Raw genomic sequence first — 22,957 nt, forward strand, 5'->3', positions numbered from 1 at the left:
TAAATTTTGACAATGGTGGAGCCAGTAGAGGACATATATTGCTTGGCAATAGTCTTGTTGCATATGTGTGCATAGCTTTCATTAAAAATCTCTCAATTAACATGTTCAAAGTGTTCATAGACACATTTTTGTTTCATTATATGAATACGAGTATAATGTACTACATACATATAAAACTTAGAGACACATAAACACCAATGGACAGATGAGTAAACAAATTTATTTCCAGAAAAATCACTAACAAACACAAATGATGATTCGTTCATATAAATAAATTATAATACAATGTATATCACAGGACAAAACAATAGATGATTTTTAACATGCATTCCCCCTAACTTCAAGCAAAAGTGTCAATATGTGCAATTGTTTGTTTTTTTATATCGCATGTCCCTTGTAAGAAACCAATCGTTTGTAATTGAGTCTACACATAAAGCCTATCTCAAAATTGTAACATTGACCTTCAAGCATGTACAAACTTGGTGCACACAACACATTTTGTTGAAATGATGAAAAAAATGAACAATTCAGTAACACAAAGAAGAACTCATGAACAACCACTTTCACTATAACCATATCAGGTCTTCAACTGCCAACTGTGACCTTGACCCTAAAGTGACATTGTTGTTTCACCCGACACTTTGTCTTGATATAATAATTAATTGCCCAAATTAATTTTGAAATCTAACAAGACGTGTTTGTGAAACACTATGTCCTCCCCCCCCCCCCTTAATTTGACCTTTGGCCTCGAAAGATGACCTTGACCATTCACCACTCAAAATGTGCAGCTCCATGAGATACACATGCATGCCAAATATCAAGTTGCTATCTTCAAAACTGCTAAAGTTATGGCCAATGTTAAAGTTTGACACAAACAAACCAACAAACCAACAGACAGGGCAAAAACAATATGTCCCCCAGTATAAATTGGGGGACATTAAAATGCACCACTAACATATTGACCCGATACAAACATGTACTTTGACTAAAGCCCTGCATAGTGAAAGTCATGAATTGAACGTCATGAATATTGCATGCAAAACATAGTCTTGATATGATTCTTGTTCTGAGAAAATTGGGAATAATGCATGTGCGTAAAGTGTCGTCCCAGATTAGCCTGTGCAGTCCGCACAGGCTAATCAGGGACAACACTTTCCGCTTGTACGACATTGTTCATTTAAATGAAGTCTCTTCTAAGCAAAAATCGAATTTAGGCGGAAAGTGTTATACCTGATTAGCCTGTGCTGACTGCACAGGCTAATCTGGGACGACACTTTACGCACATGCATTATTCCCAATTTTCTCAGAACAAGACTCATATCATCAAAACAAACAACTTTAGTAACTTTCAATAATTAAAATTAATATTAAATGGACAATATGTATTCAGCCTTGGATATTAATTTAAAAGACGTTTTCATGTTTTGATAAATTGACACAAACAAAATGTTTCAGATTTCAATTTTTTGTTGTATTTATGATATTGATGAGGAAACAGTAATACTGAACATTTACTATGCTCTAAAATATCAATTATATGCATTTTTTGATGATTTAATTACCTGAAAATTATAAAGCGTTACAAGCACGAAATGATTCAATAATTTGGAGTGTTCTGTTGTCATCATTATATTTTTTTACATTAAGAGGATTGCTTATATAAAGTCTAAAATAGGCTCTACATTATGTAAGCACAGATAGCCGAGTGGTTTCTGTGCAAGACTTTCACTCCAAGGGTCAGTGATTTGAGCCCAGTTGAGGCTTTACATTTTATCTTTCATTTGTAATAGGACCGATTTTTCTCCCTTTTGATTAATGATTTCCCTTTTTGTTATCAAAACTTTATTATAATGTTGCTTAAGGGGTTTGTGTATTTTCGTGTTGGGTGGGTTTATCTAAGATTTAAATTCTAGTTGAGGGTGGGAGTGGGTTTGTTTGTACATTGTTATATTTTTGCCATACGTATATTGATTGTACTCTGTACTCTGGGAAGTCATCTTCCACTGAAGGAGTCATTGCTCCGACTTAGGACAACGCCTTACAAAGGTATAATTGGAATCCAGAATTCCACTTTATAGATAATTTCCAGCTTAGTATTTAATAGAGTATTAATAAAGGGTTATTTCACTTATTTCAATTTTGCGTTGACTTACTCCCAAAAGCCTTTTTAGGTTTAATAGTTAAATTGAACCCGAGACTATTACACATTAAATGTATTATTGTTTTTATTTTTACTGGATCTATTTAGTTCAAATGTTAACATTTATAAATATTAAACATTGAATGACAATCTTCAATACATGAAAAATCTGTGAAAAGATCCCTTTAAAATCAGACAAGAAGTCACTGTAAAGTCAAAAGTTAAAAACAGCAAACTGGATTATGACAATTCACCTTCACCTTTGCCATTTACATGACACTGTTCATGTATGTTTGAGATTACAAGAAGTGAAGTTGAATAGAAATTAACAAATTTGAATTGATCATACAGAGGTATAATTAATAATGATTCATTGGATAAAAGCCAAACGTCATGATCATGACTTAACATATAAACTGGAAATTCAACACAGCAACAGAAAAAAATGACCTTACCTATAATGAAGTGGAGGACAAGAATTTGGTTCCTTTCAACCAAAACTTAATTATGAATCACTTTTGATTTAAAATCTTAATTTTTTGATGTGGCCCCAAAACCCTGATACAAACATTAACAGTATGCAAATATTGTGAGTTCAATTCACCTCAATACCATCACTTTTTATCCTCGTTCTAAGAATTTTCATTAACAGAAATCACATGATCAACATCTGGTTTCTCATTGGCTGACACTGAGGTAGTGGTTGAACTTCTGTTATCTGTTGTCTGATTGGCCAATAGCTCGACCAATGAGGGCATGTGCGGATTGGTTGATCCAGTCAAAGCTGTCTGCTGATTGGTTGATCCAGGCACATCCTGAGACACGCCTCCTGAAGAGCTTCCAGGAGTCTCCTCTGAAGAGATTGCCTACAATATATAGATTGATTCCAAGTTAATACTTGGATATTTCCATGAATGATATTAAGGGGATGAGTAGAAATCATTTAATTAGTTAAATTCTGTTGATAGTGAATATGGAAAGACAAGATATATGGCACAGCCAAGAAATAAGTGTCTAATAACAAACAATTAAATTGACTTATATCTACAAAATTGTTCAATCCAAGGAAGGTTTGCATATAACATCCCAACAAACACAATATCAGAGCCATTCCTCCATCCAGACTCAGGTTTTTGAGCAAAAAGAGCTTTTCTATTGTGTGTGTCAGTGGCCTTGACCTGCCTTACAACAAATGGCATGAGTATTTAAAACAAACACAAAATGTAAGAACTATGTAAAAACTCACTTATTTAGCAGAAACTATTTTCCTATTTAAAAAAACAGTAACCTTGACCAGACTGTGCCAAATGGAATCCCATGTAAGGTGTGCAGGTTAGCTACTCATGCACACAATGGGTGTATCCTGGAAAAGCAACCTTTTGGAAAAAAACACAAATCTGCTGATACAAATAAAGCTGACCCATGTATAGTCCTTTTAAAATTACACACTGTATGAACCGTTCATATTTAAATTAAGCTGATATCATTTGTTGATATAATGGACCAGTGTTGTATGTACCAAGGGATTTGTGGGGTTTTCTAAACTTGTGCGAATTCCGGGATCAGTCTATTTCAGCACAATTATTTCATTAAAACTCAAGTTAATAAATAGTAGAAATTAACAAGTTTTTACAATAGCCATATAAGGAAAAATGCCCTGCCACCTGGTGGCCATGTTTTTAAACCAACTGGAACCATTTTCCAAATTGTCCAATGATATATTGGGACTAATCTTTTGACCAAGTTTCATGAAGATCGGACAATAAATGTGGCCTTTAGAGTGTTAACAAGGTTTAACTATAGATATATACGCCATATAAGGAAAAATGCTCTGGCCCAAGGCGGACATGTTTTGAAAGCAAATGGAACCATCTTCCAACTCGTCCAATATATAACTGGGACAAATCTTCTGACCAAGTTTCATGAAGATTGGACAATAAATGTGTCCTCTGAAGTATTAACAGGATTTTACAATAGCCATATAAGGAAAAATGTCCCGCCCCTGGGCAGCCATGTTTTTCAACAGACTAGAACCATTTACAAACTCATCAAAAATATTAGAACAGATGTTGCGACCAAGTTTCATTAAGATTGGACTACAAAAGTGACTGTTGGAGTGTTAACAATTTTTTACTAAAGCCATTTTAGAAAAAATGCCTGGCTGCCTGGTTGGAATATTATTCAACCCACCATAACCATTTTCGAACCACTCCAAGACATCATTGGGACAAATCTTCTGACCAAATTTCATGAAGATCAGACAATAAATGTGGCCCCTAGAGTTTTAACAAGGTTTATCATAGACATATAAGGAAAAAAGCCCTGGCGGCTATATTTTTCAACCAACTGGAACCATTTTTATCATTAGGACAAATCTTCTGACCAAGTTTCATGAAGACAATAAATGTGGCTTCTAGAGTGTTAACAAGGTTTTACTACAGCCATATAAGAAAAATGCCCTGCCTCCTAGAGGCCATGTTTTTCAACCAACCAGAACCATTTTTGAACTCGTCCAAGATATAATTGGTACAAATCTTCTGACCAAGTTACATGAAGATCTGACAATCAATACTGCCTCTAGAGTGTTAACAAGCATATGTTGACGACGCACAACGCACAAAAGGTGATCACAAAAGCTCAATGTTCTCAGGTGAGCTAAAATGAAAAAGGAATGGTCTACCTGTGAAGACTCAGCGCCGCCACTGCCAGGCCTATGCTCCCTGGCGTGCCCCTTCAGCTGTCGCTCCTCTGTGAACTGCTTGCTACACGTGGAGCACTGGAACATGCGGCTGCCATGGTGACGCTTCAGGTGGATCTTCAATGTCGAGTTCTGGGCCGTCGCGTACTCGCAGTATGTGCACTTGAATGGTTTCTCACCTGGAATATGTGGACCAGAACGATGCCATTTTTAAAAGTGCCACGCATACAGAAAATAACTTTCAAAATCGACAACCTACCCATATTGTCTACACAAAACGACATTGCCAGAACTAGCGGTAAATATATACTTTCCATTTTAAGTTGTTTATTTCCTATTAAAACATTAAATTAATTTTCCTGATTAAAGCAATTAACTTTTTGTAATGGTTGACATAAATTTTGACATTTTTTCTTTGAGCATTTTTATCCCGAAGTTAAATTATATTTGCAAATTAATATATTGAAATAACACAGATCATTGGTAGCTTTGTTTTGTGAAATTGCATGTGTTAAGTCTTCAAACTACCTTTACTAAGATACTAATAATTAACTCTTAGTTGTATAAAGATGCAAGTAAATGTGATCATAAACAATATTGGTACTGATGTACACATTCATATATGCACATGTTTCTATTTTACTGTAACAATGAATTTTGCCAAGCAGTCTGTACACATGCCCCCCAAAAAACAAAGAATCTAAACAATAACAATTAATCTGTAAATTGGAATCATTATACAGATATTATTACGCATTTAATGCTGATTTTAGGCATTTGTCTATTTATTGATAGCTAAAAGATGCTAAACACACACTTGGTAACTTTGACCACATCTGCTCTAGTTCATAAACAGCCACTTGATATGTGACACATACTTACACTTTGATATGGCATATTTGATCCAAAATACATTTATTAGGAAATTAAATATTGCTTATTGCACAAGGAGCAACCCTGAATTTTTGAGATAGTGTCTGCCTTGGAATAGAAGTCAATTAAGATTGAAAAAAGATTGCCGATTAATTCATTGAATGATTTAATTGATTTAAATAGTTGATTAAAGAGGCCTTTTCACGTTTTGGTAATTTGACAAAATTGGAAATAATAGTTTCAGATTCGCACATTTTCGTTGTAGTAATGATTTTTGTGAGAAAACAGTAATGCTCAACATTTACCATGCTCAAATATATCTATTATATCCTTCTTTTGACAATTTAAAAGCCTAAAAATTATCAAGCGTTACAAATGCATTGGAGGTATTGAATATTTCGGAGGGTTCTGTTGTTATCGTTATATTTAGTGACACTACCAGGATTGCTTATATGAAGTATAAAATTCCCCATTTACTGTATAAGTAAGGATGGCCGACTGGTTTAAGGGCTAGACTTTTACTCAAAGGGTCAGTGGCTCAAGCCCAGTAACGGTTTACCTTTTTTTCTTTAATTTATTCCTTTTAGTTCCAATGTTTACATTTATCAATTTGAAGCATTTTCTGAAAAACTTCAATACTTGCTAAAATCTGTGAAAAGGTCCCTTTAAAACCATAGTACATGGAAAATAATTCTGTGAAATTAAGATGACGGTATTCAATGAAAGTCTGGTTTCCATCAAGAATTATAATGAATGGAAATACTTCAAAATTGCTATCAATGTCCGGAATGTTGAACTATCCAGATTCAATACGAAATTTTATCACCCATAATCACTAATACAGAAATTTCAATACATATCCAGAGACAGTTCAATTTCCACCATGTTCGTTTTTTTAACTTGAATATAATACTTCTTCAATATTGTCATTGGATGTAAAAGAAAATGTTGTCAATGCAAAAGAACATTAACATAAAATTTAAATATAATTATGTACTTAATCAACACACACATTACACGTTCAATCATTCCTTTGAAAATTAAAGTAAAATAATACTATTGAAAATCTTTTTTTTATATAGTGTATGGAGGGCCTTATATGGCTAATTTATATATTTATTTTGTGCAATTATTGATGTTTAGACTCCAGACCGCCTGTACTCTGATGTAAATAAATATATGACACAATTTTCACACTTATTGTAACAGTGACCTTGACCATTTACCTAGTGACACCAATTTCAATAGGGGTCAACTTCTGTCCAAGGCCAATTCACATGTAAAGTATCAAGCCAATAAGTCAATTCGTTGAAGAGTTATTGATCAGGAACAAACTGTATTACCGACAGACCGACATCCAGCAAAACAATATACACCCTCTTCTTCGAAGGGTGGCATAAAAATACTTTAGACCCCTGGGCTTCTTTTTACAACATAGGAATCATTTAAACATAGGTTGCTACATGTGTATTGTAGATCTATACAAAACATATCACATCAGCACACTGGTATTACCAATTTGACATCAGATGGATAACCTGAACAAACTTAGTAGAGGGCCACTATCTGACCTCTCGTAACAAATATTATACATACAGAGGGGGCAATCACGTGATAGTCAAGATGGCTACGTCCATGCTGAGACAGTTATTTGTCGCTGTTTTATACCCTTTATTACTTTTGTTTATTTTTTAAATGACCCTCACTTTACTCCCCGCAAAGTTTCTTAGTGGAGCCCTAATTAGGTCATCCGGGTAAGAAATTTAGCCGCGAGTAAAGTCGAGATTTTGAGTGAATATCACTATGAAATAAACTTTCTTGCTAATATGGCTGGAAAGTGGGCGGACTTAACAAATTAATTCAAGTAATAAAGCGTATAAAACGGCGAAAAATACCTGCCTCGGCATTGACGTCGCCATCTTGATAATCACGTGATTGCCCTCTTTGACATATATCCTTGTTCTTTTACATAAGAAAATGTTCTGTTATTAGGTTTAGGGGTTATAAAGTCCATTTAAACAATTAACCACTAAGGCAGGGAAAATTTTGACCCCAGTGGTATAATTTGAACAAACTTGGTTGAGGAAAACCATACAATGCAACATAACAAACAAGAGCATCGCATAACGGTGCCACGCTTGGCTGCGAAAGCTTGTCAGATTTTTTTTTTTTTAGAGGTCACAGTGACCTTGACCTTTGACCTAGTGACCCAACAAGAGATGTGTTTGTCAGAAACACAATGCCCCCTTACTGTGCTGCATTGAAATAAAATTTCTATTTATCATTTGGCAGGTATAGAAATCATCTCCCTTTAAAGGTTATTACTTCCCTTGAATTTTGTCCAATCCAACTGAGGGTGGTTGGTGGGTGGGGAGGGTCTCACAGTCAATAATGACCATGTCAGACATCACTGACAACTAAGGCCTGTGGTTTAAAAGAGATCATAACCAGAGTTGATCATTTATCTATGGACACAAGTCCACAGGTATGTAATGAACATCAAAGAAATTAAAATTATATCATTAAAAAAAAAAAAACTTTGAAAAATCAATAATTTGGGTGATAAAAAATCAAAATAATAAATCTGTAGAGTAACTGTGAAAAGAACTTCAATTCTTGGTAAGGAAATATATAATATGAGATTTATAATTATATAAATTACTTCCCTTGAAAATAATTGTCTGTAACAAATCTCTATTTTTAGTAGCAAATACTTAAAAGCCACTACTGTGACTGTAGTCACCACTCAAATTGTGCAGCTCCATGAGATACACATGCATGCCAAATATATAAAGTGGCTATGTTCAATATTGAATAATTTTCTCCCTTTTAAAAGCTTATTACTTCCCTTAAATCTGTATTTTTTTACCATAGACCGTAAAGGATGACCTTGACCTTTTACCACAATGTGTTTGTCAGAAACACAATGCCGCCTACTGCACCATTTTAATTTATTTAACAAAAATATATACGTGGGCAGGTCAGATAACTATATACGTGGGCAGGTCAGATAACTATGTCCATTTAAAGCTTATGACTTCCCTTGACTTTGTTTTTTCGACCCTAGACCTTGAAGGATGATGTTCACCTTGAAATTTTACCACTCAAAATGTGCAGCTCCATGAGATACACATGCATGCCAAATATCAAGGTGCTATCTTCAATATTTAAAAAGTTATGGCCAATGTTAAGGTTTTAGCACGACACCTACGGCGGACGACGAGCTGGCTATGACAATAGCTCGGGTTTTCCCCGAAAACAGCCTCGCTAAAAATCTCTGGGCCTTACGATTTCAGATAGGATTTCACAAGTGTCCCCCTGTGTGGGGCCAATATTGAAAACAGGAAGATGATTTGAACAAACTTGGTAGCACCATACAATGCTGCATGCTGAAAATCAAACATTTTGGCCTTGTGTTTCAGAAGAGAAGAATTTTATAATTTTCTCTATTTTATAAATGGAAAATAAAAAGCCCCAAAACAGGGTCAATTTTGAGCCCCCGGGGCATTATTTGAACAACCTTGCAAAAGCACCATCATCAATACTACATGCCAAATATTACAAGTCTGGTTCTGCTGTGGTCTATAAGTCTATAAACATCACGAGACCCTTTGGCCGGGGCCATTCTCAAACTGAGTGGCTTGCTTTGAACAAGCTTTGTAGACAGGGCCAAAAAACCCTTCTTTGAAGAAGCCGAATATCGGCTGCTTCCCCAACCAAAGTAACCACTTTTTTCCCCCTAATTTGACCAAAATGTTCCCCATTACTGGAAAAATTCCCCACCAAGAATAATATCTAAACTTCGTAAAAAAAGTGAACATTGTTTACTTGTCGAGCCGTCTATTAGACTGGAAAAACCCAGAACCGTAAAAAGTCTCCTAGGGGGTATTTGTATTGGTTGAATATGCCTTTCATCATCTCCCGTATTATTCTCCTAGAGGGGTATGCGTATTGATCAATTTAGTTGTGCTTACCTCGCAAAGCATAATGTAATTTTGTAATTAGTGACCAATCGGCGAATGACAAAACAAGCCGAATTCAAAAGCTATGAATAGATTACATTAAAATGCTATTGCAACTTAAAATATTTTCAGTCATGTGGATATTTTTGGAATATTATTGTATCAACTAAGAAATACTGGGTAAGGTTTGTCTTTAGTGCGTTTACGGCATCTATTTTCACGCGTTTGATTTGCTCTTATTTGTACAGCTTGCTTTAATTTTACGACATACATGTTTCATACAGATGCTTTACAACCAAGGTCATGGAAGTAAACAAAAATGTCCCATAACTCGACTCATTACACCAAGAAACTTAAAGTTTCCGACGCTCGGAATACTATGAGTATCCATGGATTTTTCAAGACAGTCACTGCCACGAGTGTAAGTAGCCCCAATCTTACTAGTACTCATAGTAGTATGTCGGATCATGCCAAGGTTTGCACAGAGACAGACTGCGTTGTCACTTCCCTGACCCCGGTTCAAACTATTGATGCCACTCAGACATGTCAGACTGACAATGGTACCATGCAATCTAAATCCACAGTCGGTTTTGTTTTTCTTTTCCCCCATTATTTAACCTTTTTTCCCCCTATTATTTAACCTTCCTAACTTTGTGGCTACCCAATATAATTTATTTCATGTATCAACTCCATTATCCAAATGAAATACAAATTTCTTATTTTCCCCAAATAAGAAAAAATCGCGCTATTTTTCCCCTAAAAAAAGGCTGAGGCCCCTTCCCCAAAAAGGGTGTTTTGGCCCTGGTAGAAGACCTTAATATGATCATGCAAACCAAATACTAAACCCCTGGGGCTGTCAGTTTAAGAGATTTTTTATGTATCTTTTTTTAGCCTTGGTGATCTACACATCCTGGAAACTTAACAATTTGAACAATTTTGAAAGAGTGTCGGCCCAAGGATTATTCCTGTGATGTTGAATTAATATCTTCCAAGCGGTTTAGGGAATGCCGTCTGAAGACAAGGGCTGTTTGTAAAACATGCATGCCCCCCATATGGGCTGTCTATTGTAGTGGCAGCCATTGTGTGAATACGCTTTTTGGCACTGTGACCTTGACTTTTGACCTAGTGACCTGAAAATCAATAGGGGTCATCTGCAAGTCATGATCAATGTACCTATTTAGTGTCATGATCCTAGGCGTAAGCTTTCTTGAGTTATCATCCGGAAACCATTTTACTGTGTCAAGTCACCGTGACCTTGACCTTTGACCTAGTGACCTGAAAGTCAATAGGGGTCATATGCCAGTCATGATCAATGTACCTATGAAGTTTCATATCCTAGCCGTAAGCGTTCTTGAGTTATCATCTGGAAACCATTTTTCTAAGTTGAGTCACCGTGACCTTGACCTTTGACCTAGTGACCTGAAAATCAATAGGGGTCATCTGTGAGTCATGATCAATGTACCTATGAAGTTTCATGATCCTAGGCATAAGCTTTCTTGAGTTATCATCCAGTAACCATTTTACTATTTCGGGTCACCGTGACCTTGACCTTTGACCTAGTGATATGAAAATCAATAGGGGTCATCTGCGAGTCATGATCAATGTACCTATGAAGTTTCATGATCCTAGGCATAAGCGTTCTTGAGTTATCCGGAAACCATTTTACTATTTCGGGTCACCATGACCTTGACCTTTGACCTAAAAATCAATAGGGGTCATCTGCGAGTCATGATCAATGTACCTATGAAGGTTCATGATCCTAGGCATAAGCGTACTTGAGTTATCCGGAAACCATTTTACTATTTCGGGTCACCGTGACCTTGACCTTTGACCTAGTGACCTCAAAATCAATAGGGGTCATCTGCGAGTCATGATCAAAGTACCTATGAAGTTTTATGATCCTAGGCCTAAGCGTTCGTGAGTTATCTTCCGGAAACCATCTGGTGGACAGACGGACATACAGACGGACCGACATGTGCAAAACAATATACCCCCTCTTCTTCAAAGGGGGCATAAAACGATTAACAGACAGACAGACGCACACACAAACGCATGCACATAATTTTTATGATGGACATTATGGTATCCTAGTGTGCTCAAGTGATCTTATAATAAACACATTTTTTGTGACAATTTTCTTTGTAACAAATATGTTTATACATACCTGTGTGTAATCAAAAACATATTTGAAATATGTTTATACATACCTGTTTGTATTTGAATATGTTTATACAAACCTGTGTGTATTCAAATATGTTAATACATATCTGTGTGCAATTGAATATGTTTATATATACCTGTGTGTATTCAATTATGTTCAATTTAGCTGTGTGTATTTCAATGTTTATTTACACCTGTGAGTATTCAAATATGTATATACATACCTGTGTGTATTCGAATGTGGACTTTGAGATGTGATCGCTCCACTGTTGAATAGTCACACTCATCACATTTATATGGCTTAATGCCTGAAAATAGTAAGAGATGGGACCTGTACCCAGGTAAAATAATAACTGACAAGGGACAAAATTGTCACAAAACCAGGTTTTCATTGTGAAAAAAAAATCTGATAAAGGGAGAAAACTCAAACTGAACTTTTGAAATGAACAAAAAAAATTAACCCCCTTTGTAAGTTTTTTTTTTTATTAAATCTATTTTTAGTCGTGGCGACCTTGACATTGGAGATATTGACGTGATTCTTTCGTGGGACACACTGTCCCATGATGGTGAACAAATGTGCCAAATGATTTTAAAATCTCACAATGAATGACATAGTAATGGCCAGGACAAGCTCATTTATGGCCATTTTTGACCTTTGAACTCAAAGTGTGACCTTGACCTTGGAGATATCGACGTAATTATTTCGCGCGACACACCGTCCAATGATGGTGAACAAATGTGCCAAATGATTTTAAAATCTGACGATGAACGACATAGTTATGGCTCGGACAAGCTCATTTATGGCCATTTTTGACCTTTGAACTCAAAGTGTGACCTTGACCTTGGAGATATCGACGTAATTATTTCGCGCAACACACCGTTCAATGATGGTGAACAAATGTGCCAAATGATTTTAAAATCTGACAATGAACGACATAGTTATGGCCCGGACAAGCTTATTCCGCCAGCCCGCCAGCCAGCCAGCCAGCCCGCCAGCCAGCCCGCCCGCATTCGCCAATCTAATAACCAGTTTTTTCCTTCGGAAAACCTGGTTAAAAATCAGAGCTGAACTTTACAACAACCAATGTTTACCAGTCCATGACTGGAATTTTGTCATGTTTTATTGTAAGTTTGCAATATTTTATATGTGCTTTTGAATCATACTCAAACTGTGTATGAAATAAATATTTTGCGTTGTCTGTAATTTTCTACACAATTCCATAAATAAACAAGCACATTTGTTGAATTTATAACTACAGCCACACACATTTTTGTTATGGATGGGCGCAAATCCCTTGATATATGTTATAATCCTAAAACAAATAATTAAGTATAGGTTAATTGTTTTTATGCATTGCTATTCCTCTCATTGATATCTATACACCCATGAAGTTTCATGTTAAAATCTTGTAGAGTATCTGATATATAGCCCTAAAAAATAACACCAATAAACAAGAGGGCCATGATGGCCCTGAATCACTCACCTGACTAACCAAATACAATCCCAACCCTGATTTCATCAAGATAAACATTCTCACAAAATTTCATAAAGATTGGATGAAAACTGTGACCTCTATTGTCTACACAAGGTTTTTCTATTATTTGACCTAGTGACCTAGTTTTTGATCCCAAGTGACCCAAATACAATCTCAACCCAGATTTCATCAAGATAAACATTCTGATCAAATTTTATAAAGATTGGATGAAAACTGTGACCTTTGTTGTCAACACAAGGTTTTTCTATTATTTGACCTCGTGATCTAGTTTTTGACCCCCAGATGACCCAAATACAATCCCAACCCAGATTTCATCAAGATAAACATTCTGACCACAGAGCTCCAGATAAGGATTTGTGAAATTAGTAACGGTACTGCCACTGACAGAAAGAAAAGGAGTAACGCTGAAAATCAATAAGTACCTGTACTACCATATCCAAAAATACAGGTAGTACTGTACTACCGTGTTCTTGTATATTAAAATGTATATAACTGACTTTACAGAAACATTTGGAACAATTATATTAAATATATTTAGCTTCTTAAACAGTTACTTTATTAGGTTTTCCATTCTGCATTATTATACAAATAAAACTACACATTAAAACGCATGACTAAATACCATTTCTTCATTTTTCTTGACAAGAAAACACAAGCCAACTAGTAAGCTAAGTAAATGAACACTAATGTCACTGTCTCATTTCAAAAGAATCGCTGCTTTAGCAGTTTACTGTCTAAGCTGCAAAGTAGCCACCGATGCAATCATATTGTTTAATATCGGTACGGCCAGATTGTTTTGGTAAATGCGTAAAAGGGATATTAAAGTCGTAATTGTACGTCTAGTTTATAAAAATAAATGCGTAAACCTTCATGAAAAAGCCGTATTAACGGCTGTACGGCCCTTATCTGGAGCTCTGTGATTAAATTTCATAAAGATTGGATGAAAACTGTGACCTCTATTGTCTATACAAGGTTTTTCTATTATTTGACCTAGTGACCTAGTTTTTGACCTAGTGACCTAGTTTTTGACCCCAGATGACACAAATAAAATCCCAACCCAGATTTCATCATGATAAACATTCAGACCAAATTTCAAAAGGACTGGATGAAAACTGCGACCTCTATTGTCTACACAAGGTTTTTCTATTATTTGACCTTGTTTTTGACCTAGTGACCTAGTTTTTGACCTCAGATGACCCAAATACAATCCCATACCAGATTTCATCAAGATAAACATTCTGACCAAATTTCATAAAGACTGGATGAAAACTGCGACCTCTATTGTCTACACAAGGTTTTTCTATTATTTGACCTTGTTTTTGACCTAGCAGGGGTTTTTTTTAAAAAAAGGGGAATACGCTGGATGCTGGGTAAAAGGGGAAAATCGAGCGCGAAAGATACATATTTGGGGAAAAAATAAAAACTGTTCATTTCAATGTCTATAACTTACCTACAGACTTCAGGTTTTTTTTTAGAAAAAGAGGCATGTCTCTGACCTTTTTGTTCTTAAACAAATGAACAAGTATGATATTAAAGTCAAAGTCCTAAATAAAGTTGCAGGTGTAGATCTAATACTGGGAAATGTTTACAACTGTGTCCGGGGAACGATGTCAATATTATGATTTCAATTTCATGATGAATGGGTTGACGATCTAGATCTGCTACAGTATTTGAAGGGAAAGGTGCGGCAGCTTCCGATTGTCTACTTTTACTTTCACAATAATCCGACAGTATTAATCGATGTTGATTACATGTAACTCCGAATCCTGCTGGATTTCAACGGTTTTTGATGATTCATTCTTAAAAAATGTGTCAACGCAATAAATATTTTCCGAGTCCGGACGTTTTATTTTGTTCGTGTATGAACGCCAATTGTGAGACTTTTTTCTGTTTTAACGTTTATATCTCGGCTTGGCTTGGCCGGTAATTAATTGACGAAACACCCTTCTCGCGCAAGACCAGAATCCAGTAAAATAGTCACATGATTAACACAATTAGTTGCCCGGTTTCCATGACATAATTTAAGAGCTATATATAGAATCACTGGGATTCCAGGATTTGAGTGTTCGTCGGGAGAGAGAGAGCGAGATCGTTGTACATGGTACAAATTGGATAAGTGTCGACTTCCCCCCCAAAAAAAACATTTCTTTGAGGGTAAAATATTATATTTTGGTGAAAAATTATATTTTTGGAGGGGAAATGGTATTTTTAGGGGAAAAATTCTGGTAGGGGAAGACGCCGAATATCGGCGTCACTTTCTTAGTAAAAAAAAACCCTGCCTAGTGACCTAGTTTTTGACCTCAGATGACCCAAATACAATCCCAACCAAGATTTCATCAAGATAAACATTATGACCAAATTTCATAAAGATTGAATGAATACTGTGACCTCTACTGTGTACAGAAGGTTTTTCTATTATTTGACCTAGTTTTTTACCTAGTGACCTAGTTTTTGACCCCAGATGACCCAAATACAATCCCAACCCAGATTTTATCAAGATTAACATTTTGACCAAATTTCATAAAGATTGGATGAAAACTGTGACCTCTACTGTCTACACAAGGTTTTTCTATTATTTGACCTAGTTTTTGACCTTGTAACCTAGTTTTTGACCCCAGATGACCCAAATACAATCCCAACCCAGATTTCATCAAAATAAACATTCTGACCAAATTTCATAAAGATTGGATGAAAACTGCGACCTCTATTGTCTACACAAGGTTTTTCTATAATTTGACCTAGTTTTTGACCTAGTGACCTGGTTTTTGACCCCAGATGACCCAAATACAATCCCAACCCAGATTTTATCAATATAAACATTCTGACCAAATTTCATAAAGATTGGATGAAAACTGTGACCTCTACTGTCTACACAAACAAATTGTTGACAGACACACGCACGCACATACGGACGCGGGACATCACACGGTCACATAAGCTCACCATGTCACTTCGTGACAGGTGAGCTAAAAACAACAAATGGCAACTAGGGCTTTGTCACAGACGTGACGAATACCCCCACATGAAGAGCAAATGAAAAGTATTTTTAATAGGAAAAACCATGCTGAATGTGTAAAACGCACTAAGTGACCCCTAGACCTAGTTTTTGGCCCAGCATGGCCCATATTTGAACATGGCCTAGAGATCACCTAGATAAAACTTCTGACCAAGTTTGGTGAAGAGCGGTTGATACGTACTTGAAATAGAGAGCGGACACCATACTGAACGTTTAAAACGCATTACCTGACCCCGTGACCTAGTTTTTTGCCTGGCATGGCTCATGTTCAAACATGGCCTAGAGATCATCTAGATAAAACTTCTGACCAAGTTTAGTGAAGATTGGAAGTAAACTACTTCAATTAGAGAGTAGACACCATGCTCAATGTTTAAAATGCACTAAGTGAGCCTGTGACCTAGTTTTTGACCTGGCAAGGCCCATGTTCGAACTTGGCCTTAAGATCATCTAAATAAAGCTTCTGACCAAATTTGGTGATGATCGGAAAAATGAAAACTACTTGAATTAGAGCGCGGAAACCATGCTGAACGTTAAAAGACGCACTAAGTGACCCCGTGACCTAGTATTTGGCCCAGCATGGCCCATGTTCAAACTTGGCCTAGAGATCATCTAGAAAAACTTCTGACCAAGTTTGGTGAAGATTGAATGAAATTTACTTGAATTAGAGAGCGGACAACATGGTGAATGTTTAAAACGCACTAAGTGACCATGTGACCTAGTTTTTGACCCGGCATAACCCATATTCAAACTTGACCTAGATATCATCTAGATACAACTTCTGACCAAGTTTGGTGAAGATCAGATAAATAAAAAAACTTGAATTAGAGAGCGGACACTTAATACCGACCGGCCACCGACAGACAGACCGACAGACAGGTTTACTCCTATATACCTCCCTAAACTTCGTTTGTGGGGGTATAATAACTCTTATCTAAGAAAATGTATGGTTATGATTCTTGTGCAAGACAATTTTCCTCATTGATAGGAATCCACCCATGAAGTTTCATGTTGAAATCTTGTATTGTATCTGAGAAGTTACTTAGAAACCTTGAGAAGTTACTTCATACAAAAACAACAAATGGCAGTAATTCTTATCTAAGAACATGTAGGGTTATGGTTCTGAAACATGGCACTTCCCCTAATTTATACCAATTCACCCATGAGGTTTAATGTTGAAATCTTGTATGGTATCTAAGATATAACCCTGAAAATTTACTACATCCTACAAAAAACAAAGGGCAATAACTCTAATTTAAGTAAGTGTAAGGTTATGTTTTTTGCGCATGGATATCTATACACCCATGCTGTTTCAATTCTAAAAATGTTTCTGAGATAAATCTCTGACAAGTTTGTTACGGACAAACAGACAATTCTACATCTTTCCGCCTTTGGCGGGAGATAAAAATTTGTTCCAGATATAAATATTTGACACAAAAGGGAGAATGAGTTTATGCAATATACAATCTATACTGCCCTTAATTACGGACGATCTACAGCCTTTATGGGAACCAAACACATCAATATTTTCATAAGGAAATACCTGTATGCTTGCTCATGTGTTTTTTAAGATGAATTCTTTGGTTGAAAGCCATGGAACATTTCTCACACTGGAACGGTTTCGAAGACTCACTTCTGTCATCGCTCTCTGCATTTTGTGACAGCAATGTTGGTGGTTTGCTGGACTGCTTTGCAAGAATGGAGGATCGTATCATTTCTTTCATACCAGTCTGAAACTTTGGATTAGAGTTGCTTTTCACTACTATGTTTGCAGAAGTGTTTGGCACTATCTGCGTTAGGGCTCGACTACCTGTATCAGACTGTATGGACACTGTTGATGTACAGGTCGAGTTGAGAGCTTTTCCAGAAATCGGTAAAATGCATGTTGTTGGAAAGGAATATGTAAACGGAATTGATAACAAAGATCCTGGCTTAAGAATCAAAGACCTTTGCTTCATAGGTGTGACATCACTTAATTGTGACCGAGGGGAATCTCGCCCATTGTCTTGGTCATCACCTACCGACTGACGAACGCTGAACGAAGCACCCTGAGAATCATTGGAGAGCAGTGAATCAGACTCAACGTCGATATATATAGTATTGGTACCTCTGGATTGTGGCTTGCTAGAAATGTGTGTATTTACCGTTCTAGCAGCACTACATGCTCTGCTTCTATGCATAATTTTCCTTCTTGCATAACGACTCAAGCCCCAAGAGAATGGCATGTGCTTCAACTCCATGTGGCGCTTTCGTTTCTTGGGTACCACAGCATTACAGCATTTCTGGAGGTGCTCGTGTGAGCCTGGTATAACAGTGACCCCGCATCCTTGGTCGTTGCAGCAAGTCTGGTCCGAGTCCAACTCTGGATCATCCAACTTGTCTTCCTCCGGATCTAAAGCCTCACACTCTTCTAGCTCCATCTCCGTCCCTAATTGGTGGTTATTTGCATCTTCTGAAATGTTTTCAGAAGGAATATCTGCCTTTGCAACAGTTGTAGTAGCAAGCTGCAAAGTCTTTGGTAAAATACTGAAGGAGTTACTGGAAGAGACAAATGGTGTAGTGTTGGCAATTGTTGCCACCCCAGTAGTTGTGGCCACATTTGGTATAACAGTCAAAACTGTGCCCTGCATTGGTACACTCGGTGTCACATTGAATGGTACATGTAAAATTGGCGTAACCGCTGCAAGAGTCATATTCCTGCTTGCATCAAAATTTAAAGGCTGCACACTAGGACGAGTGTTAAACACAATGGTCCTGTTTTCACGTAATGTTAAAGGGGCTCTGGGTAGCAGCTTTACTTGTCTTGGTGGAAAAATTGAGTTTGCAGCCAGAGTGGTGTAAGTAACCTGAGTTGGCATGTAACCAATACATGTACTTTGCAGATCCACAGCACCCTTATCATTCAAGGTTTCTTGCAGTGGACAAGTCTTAGTTAACTCAAATTCATTTGGTTTTCTACTAGCTGTAGATACATCCTCAAATCCTGTCTTCCTATTTTCACTGAATGCAGTTGTATTTTTCTGGGTGTAAATCGCTCTGAAAGATTTTTCTGATTCTGTACAGCTTTTCTGAGAACCACATGCATTTTGAGAACTTGTAAAACTAGGAATGACTGGGGACTGGATAGAGAGTGGTGTTGAGAGGTTATTAACAATGGATTTCGATGTTTTCTCAAGAAAGATCTTCACATTGTGGGTTATCTGGGCATGCAGCAAGAGACCCCAGGCGGTCTGGAAGCCAGCTTCACAGAAATTACACTTCAAGTCTGAAATAGGCAAATAGCTGTGTGAATGGATAGATACATCTCGTACAAGTATTCATTGTGAAAATCATATCATTTCAAATTACAATACACTTCAGGTTGGAAGTAATTAACAACAAAAATAAGTAAACAATTACGTTGCAGTTTTCACAGTTTAAAACATTGTGATAGAACAGAAAAAATAATAAAATACTTTACATAATATTTCCAATGATCTAGAGCTTATTTTCTTCCTAGAGAATGGCCATTTTTCACCAATTTTGAGACTAAACTTTTCTCAATTTTAAGAAGTGCACAACTAAAATTTGCACAAATCTAAATTGCTCATGACTCATTATTTTCTAAATTTTGAAAAGTTTGTGACTCATATATACACAAAATGAGGGGGCAAAAGTCGATTTAAAAAGATTCAGAAAAATTCCCTGCAATCATTCAAAAGTTCTAATGGAATTTAACATTAAATCTCGATTGTTGGAAAATATGTATCGCTGCCAAAAAAACCTCATGTCCTAACACATTTATCCTTCTTGCTAGTATTTACCGAATGCCTGGTTTGGACAAGTCAGGTCATCATTGCAGTCCAATTTCTTATGCTGAATGAACAGAGTGATGCCTTGCAGTGGGAATTCCCTGGAGCACTGGCCGCAGGTCAAATAATCCACTGTCATCTTGTACACCTTTAAAATGGGAAGCAAGCATTTCATGGCAACCAGGTAAAAGCATGAACTCCTGATGTTTGGGGAAAAAAATGTGATACTGCAGTTAACTCAGTCACTCACCCTGATAGCGAGGTGTCTTGGGTTCGAGTCCCAGATTGGTCGACATTTTTTATTTTTTATTTGGCCCTCAAGGTAAGGCCATGACAATATCTATGTACTCTACAGGGTCTTTGCTTATGCCTCAGTCACAAATAATCCGGTCGCTGGCCGATGTGTCCAATCTCCAGGCATCAGGACAACTGGACACGTCCAAGCCGTTCGCCGTTCGATGAGTGACAAAGTTGAATACCTCAGTCACAAATGGACACTGATCACCGTCCGATTAGTGGACGAAGTATTTTTCCGCTCGTTGGACTGGCACTTGGCTGATGATCGCACAGACACCTGGTAATTTTGTAGCATTGGGCAGCGTACGGATTAATTTTTAATCTCACATTTTTTTTTTACCCAACATCGTGTCCAGGAAGGAATCAAGTTGAGATCGAAAAAAGGTCGGACAATCAATGCATGATTATCGCCCAGCGAGCGCCAGACATCGGATTAATCGTATGTGTATCATAACAAGTGCCGTCCAGTGTCAGTCAGTCAGTCATCATGGGGAGGTTCTCTGGCTAATCAGACAGTCCCTGATCGATGTATACGCCCTTGGGAAATACCTTGACTTTAGCCGATACACATTCAATGAATCGGATAATGGGCGACCACAGGGCAATAACTTAATAATCCTATCTTTTTCGATCTCAACTCGAATCTTTCCTGGGCCCAACGTTGGGTAAACATATAAGCGAGAGTTATAAATTAACCTGGACACCGCCTGATGCTACAAAATGACACATTTTCCCAGCGATCATCGGCCAGGTGCTAAACCAATGAGTGGAAAAATACATCGTCAGCTGATCAAACAGTGATCTGTCTCTATTTGTGACTGAGGTATTACAGTGATTTTGTTTGCTTTTATTTGTTACAACCTGTGCCATTTGAATTGGGAAAAATAGCGTGATAAACCGTGAAATTGGGAAAAAAAGCGCGATTAACCATTAAATTGGGAAAAATTAAGCATTATAAATATGATTATAAGTAACAGAATTAATATTGTTTTTAAGTGCATGTTCAGGGGGTTTTCTAGCCTTTTTAGGAAAAGGAGTCTGGTCAAATTGGGATTTTTTTTTTAATCAATAAAAGTGGCAAATTTAGGAATCATTTATAAATCTACAAAAAGGACTAAACTAAAGTGATACATTTTGTAGGATTTATAAAAAATAAAAAAATAAAGTTGAGATCTAGGGTTAAGAAATCATAATTAAGTCATATGAGACTACTTTCTTAAAAAAAACAAATTGGGAGGGGGAGGGAAATTTGGATTTTTGGGGGGAATTTTTATCAGATTTTTGGGAAAAAACGTGGATTTTTGTGATTGGAAAGTAATTTTAAGCAAAAAAACCACTGTATTAACATACCCAATCCCTGTATAAAAAAAATTAAAAATACATATTCAAGTAAAGAAGGGGAGAAGTTGTTTTGCAGCCTGGTAATTTTAAGTCCAATTCATAGATGTATTCGCTAACTGACCTACATGGTCTGACCAGAACGCCGTTTTCAAGCTACACATGCCCTGTGTCTAGTAAAATGCTCTTTCTTGAGATATTATAATATATTCCACTTGAGTCGTGGGTTATTTTCAAAAAGATGTTTAATTGCACCGACTTGTTTCAAGCATTAAAAAGCTCATTGCCCAGACAGACTATTGACTTTTTAATTTGAGTTGCTCAGGCCAAAATCTTCTGGCCCGGGGCTGTGGCAACCACTTATTTCCATCCATGTCATATGAACAGATATAGTCGCCATGGCATTGTGGATATGGTGTTGCATAGTGAATGGAAGTCAAGGGTACAATCCCAAATTTAGGTGCACTCTTTAGATCTTCCCCAAAGACACAAAGTACTAATTCTACATAGGCCCAAGGTTCCTTGTATAGTCAAAGTGAGTTGATGCTCCCGAGGAGCCCTGCAATAATGGGAAGAACATTAAGAAGTTAGAATGTATTTTTTTCACTACACATTTGATCATCAAATCATTGCTGAATAAAGCATATTTTTTTCCTGTATTATGTCTGTTCATATTCACGAATATTATGAGTAATACGGTTTTTAGAAGGCAAGGTTAACCCAAACTTGGAAATTCACAGACCTTAGTGACATGATGGTGCCGAGTGCAAAACAGATTCTGACGTAAGATTTACTTCCCCAAAAAACTGTAAAATCAAGTGACAATGATGTCATTAAATACAGACAGACTGCGAACACATGAGAAATCGATCAATACGATTTTCTGCAAGCATATTTTAATACATACATCAAATATAACTGGAAATATACTATAGAAATTCTAGCAGACCGCTTGATCGATCATTTGGATGATTGTCAGAAATTTAGAACTCTGGATCATCAGACGATTTGTTTAAATCATGCTATCTTTCGGAGGATTGCGGAGGATTCCGGAGATAGTCGATGTATCACGATCAATCATGCAATAAATCGTCTGCTGATCCAGAGTGTGTTATCACGATGAAAAAAAGGCTGCATTACACCATATGATGTTCTAATGCAGTCACTTTTATCTCATGAGCCACTGCCG

At 36.7% G+C, this 22,957-nt stretch overlaps 1 protein-coding gene across 2 annotated transcripts; it reads right to left on the bottom strand.

Moving 5' to 3' along the window:
* Positions 1–200: 200 nt before the first annotated feature.
* On the bottom strand, positions 201–22,813 carry LOC127882076 (uncharacterized). Of its 2 annotated transcripts, none has more exons than XM_052430503.1 (6): positions 22,676–22,813; positions 20,146–20,281; positions 17,886–19,607; positions 12,058–12,141; positions 4,821–5,017; positions 201–3,006 (listed from the first exon to the last, which is right to left on the bottom strand). In XM_052430503.1, exons 2-6 carry the CDS (start codon positions 20,270–20,272, stop codon positions 2,773–2,775), a joined length of 2,364 nt encoding a protein of 787 aa, XP_052286463.1. In that variant the 5' UTR covers positions 20,273–20,281; positions 22,676–22,813; the 3' UTR covers positions 201–2,772. The 2 variants fall into 2 exon arrangements, with proteins under 2 accessions (XP_052286463.1, XP_052286462.1); XM_052430502.1 differs by lacking the exon at positions 22,676–22,813 and adding an exon at positions 22,511–22,636.
* Between the last annotated feature and the right edge of the window lie 144 nt (positions 22,814–22,957).

Source organism: Dreissena polymorpha, chromosome 5 (genome assembly GCF_020536995.1).
Source record: "Dreissena polymorpha isolate Duluth1 chromosome 5, UMN_Dpol_1.0, whole genome shotgun sequence".
NCBI lineage: Eukaryota > Metazoa > Mollusca > Bivalvia > Myida > Dreissenidae > Dreissena > Dreissena polymorpha.

What these genes read in the sequence shown, in the direction of transcription:
- LOC127882076 (XM_052430503.1), bottom strand. Translation starts at nt 20,272, where the DNA reads ATGACAGTGGATTATTTGACCTGCGGCCAGTGCTCCAGGGAATTCCCA. An exon ending in ACACATGAGCAAGCATACAG is followed by an intron (nt 12,142 to 17,885) that starts GTATTTCCTTAT and finishes TACTATTTTCAG; the next exon opens with GCATTAAGCCATATAAATGT. An exon ending in GCGGCGCTGAGTCTTCACAG is followed by an intron (nt 3,007 to 4,820) that starts GTAGACCATTCC and finishes TATATATTGTAG; the next exon opens with GCAATCTCTTCAGAGGAGAC.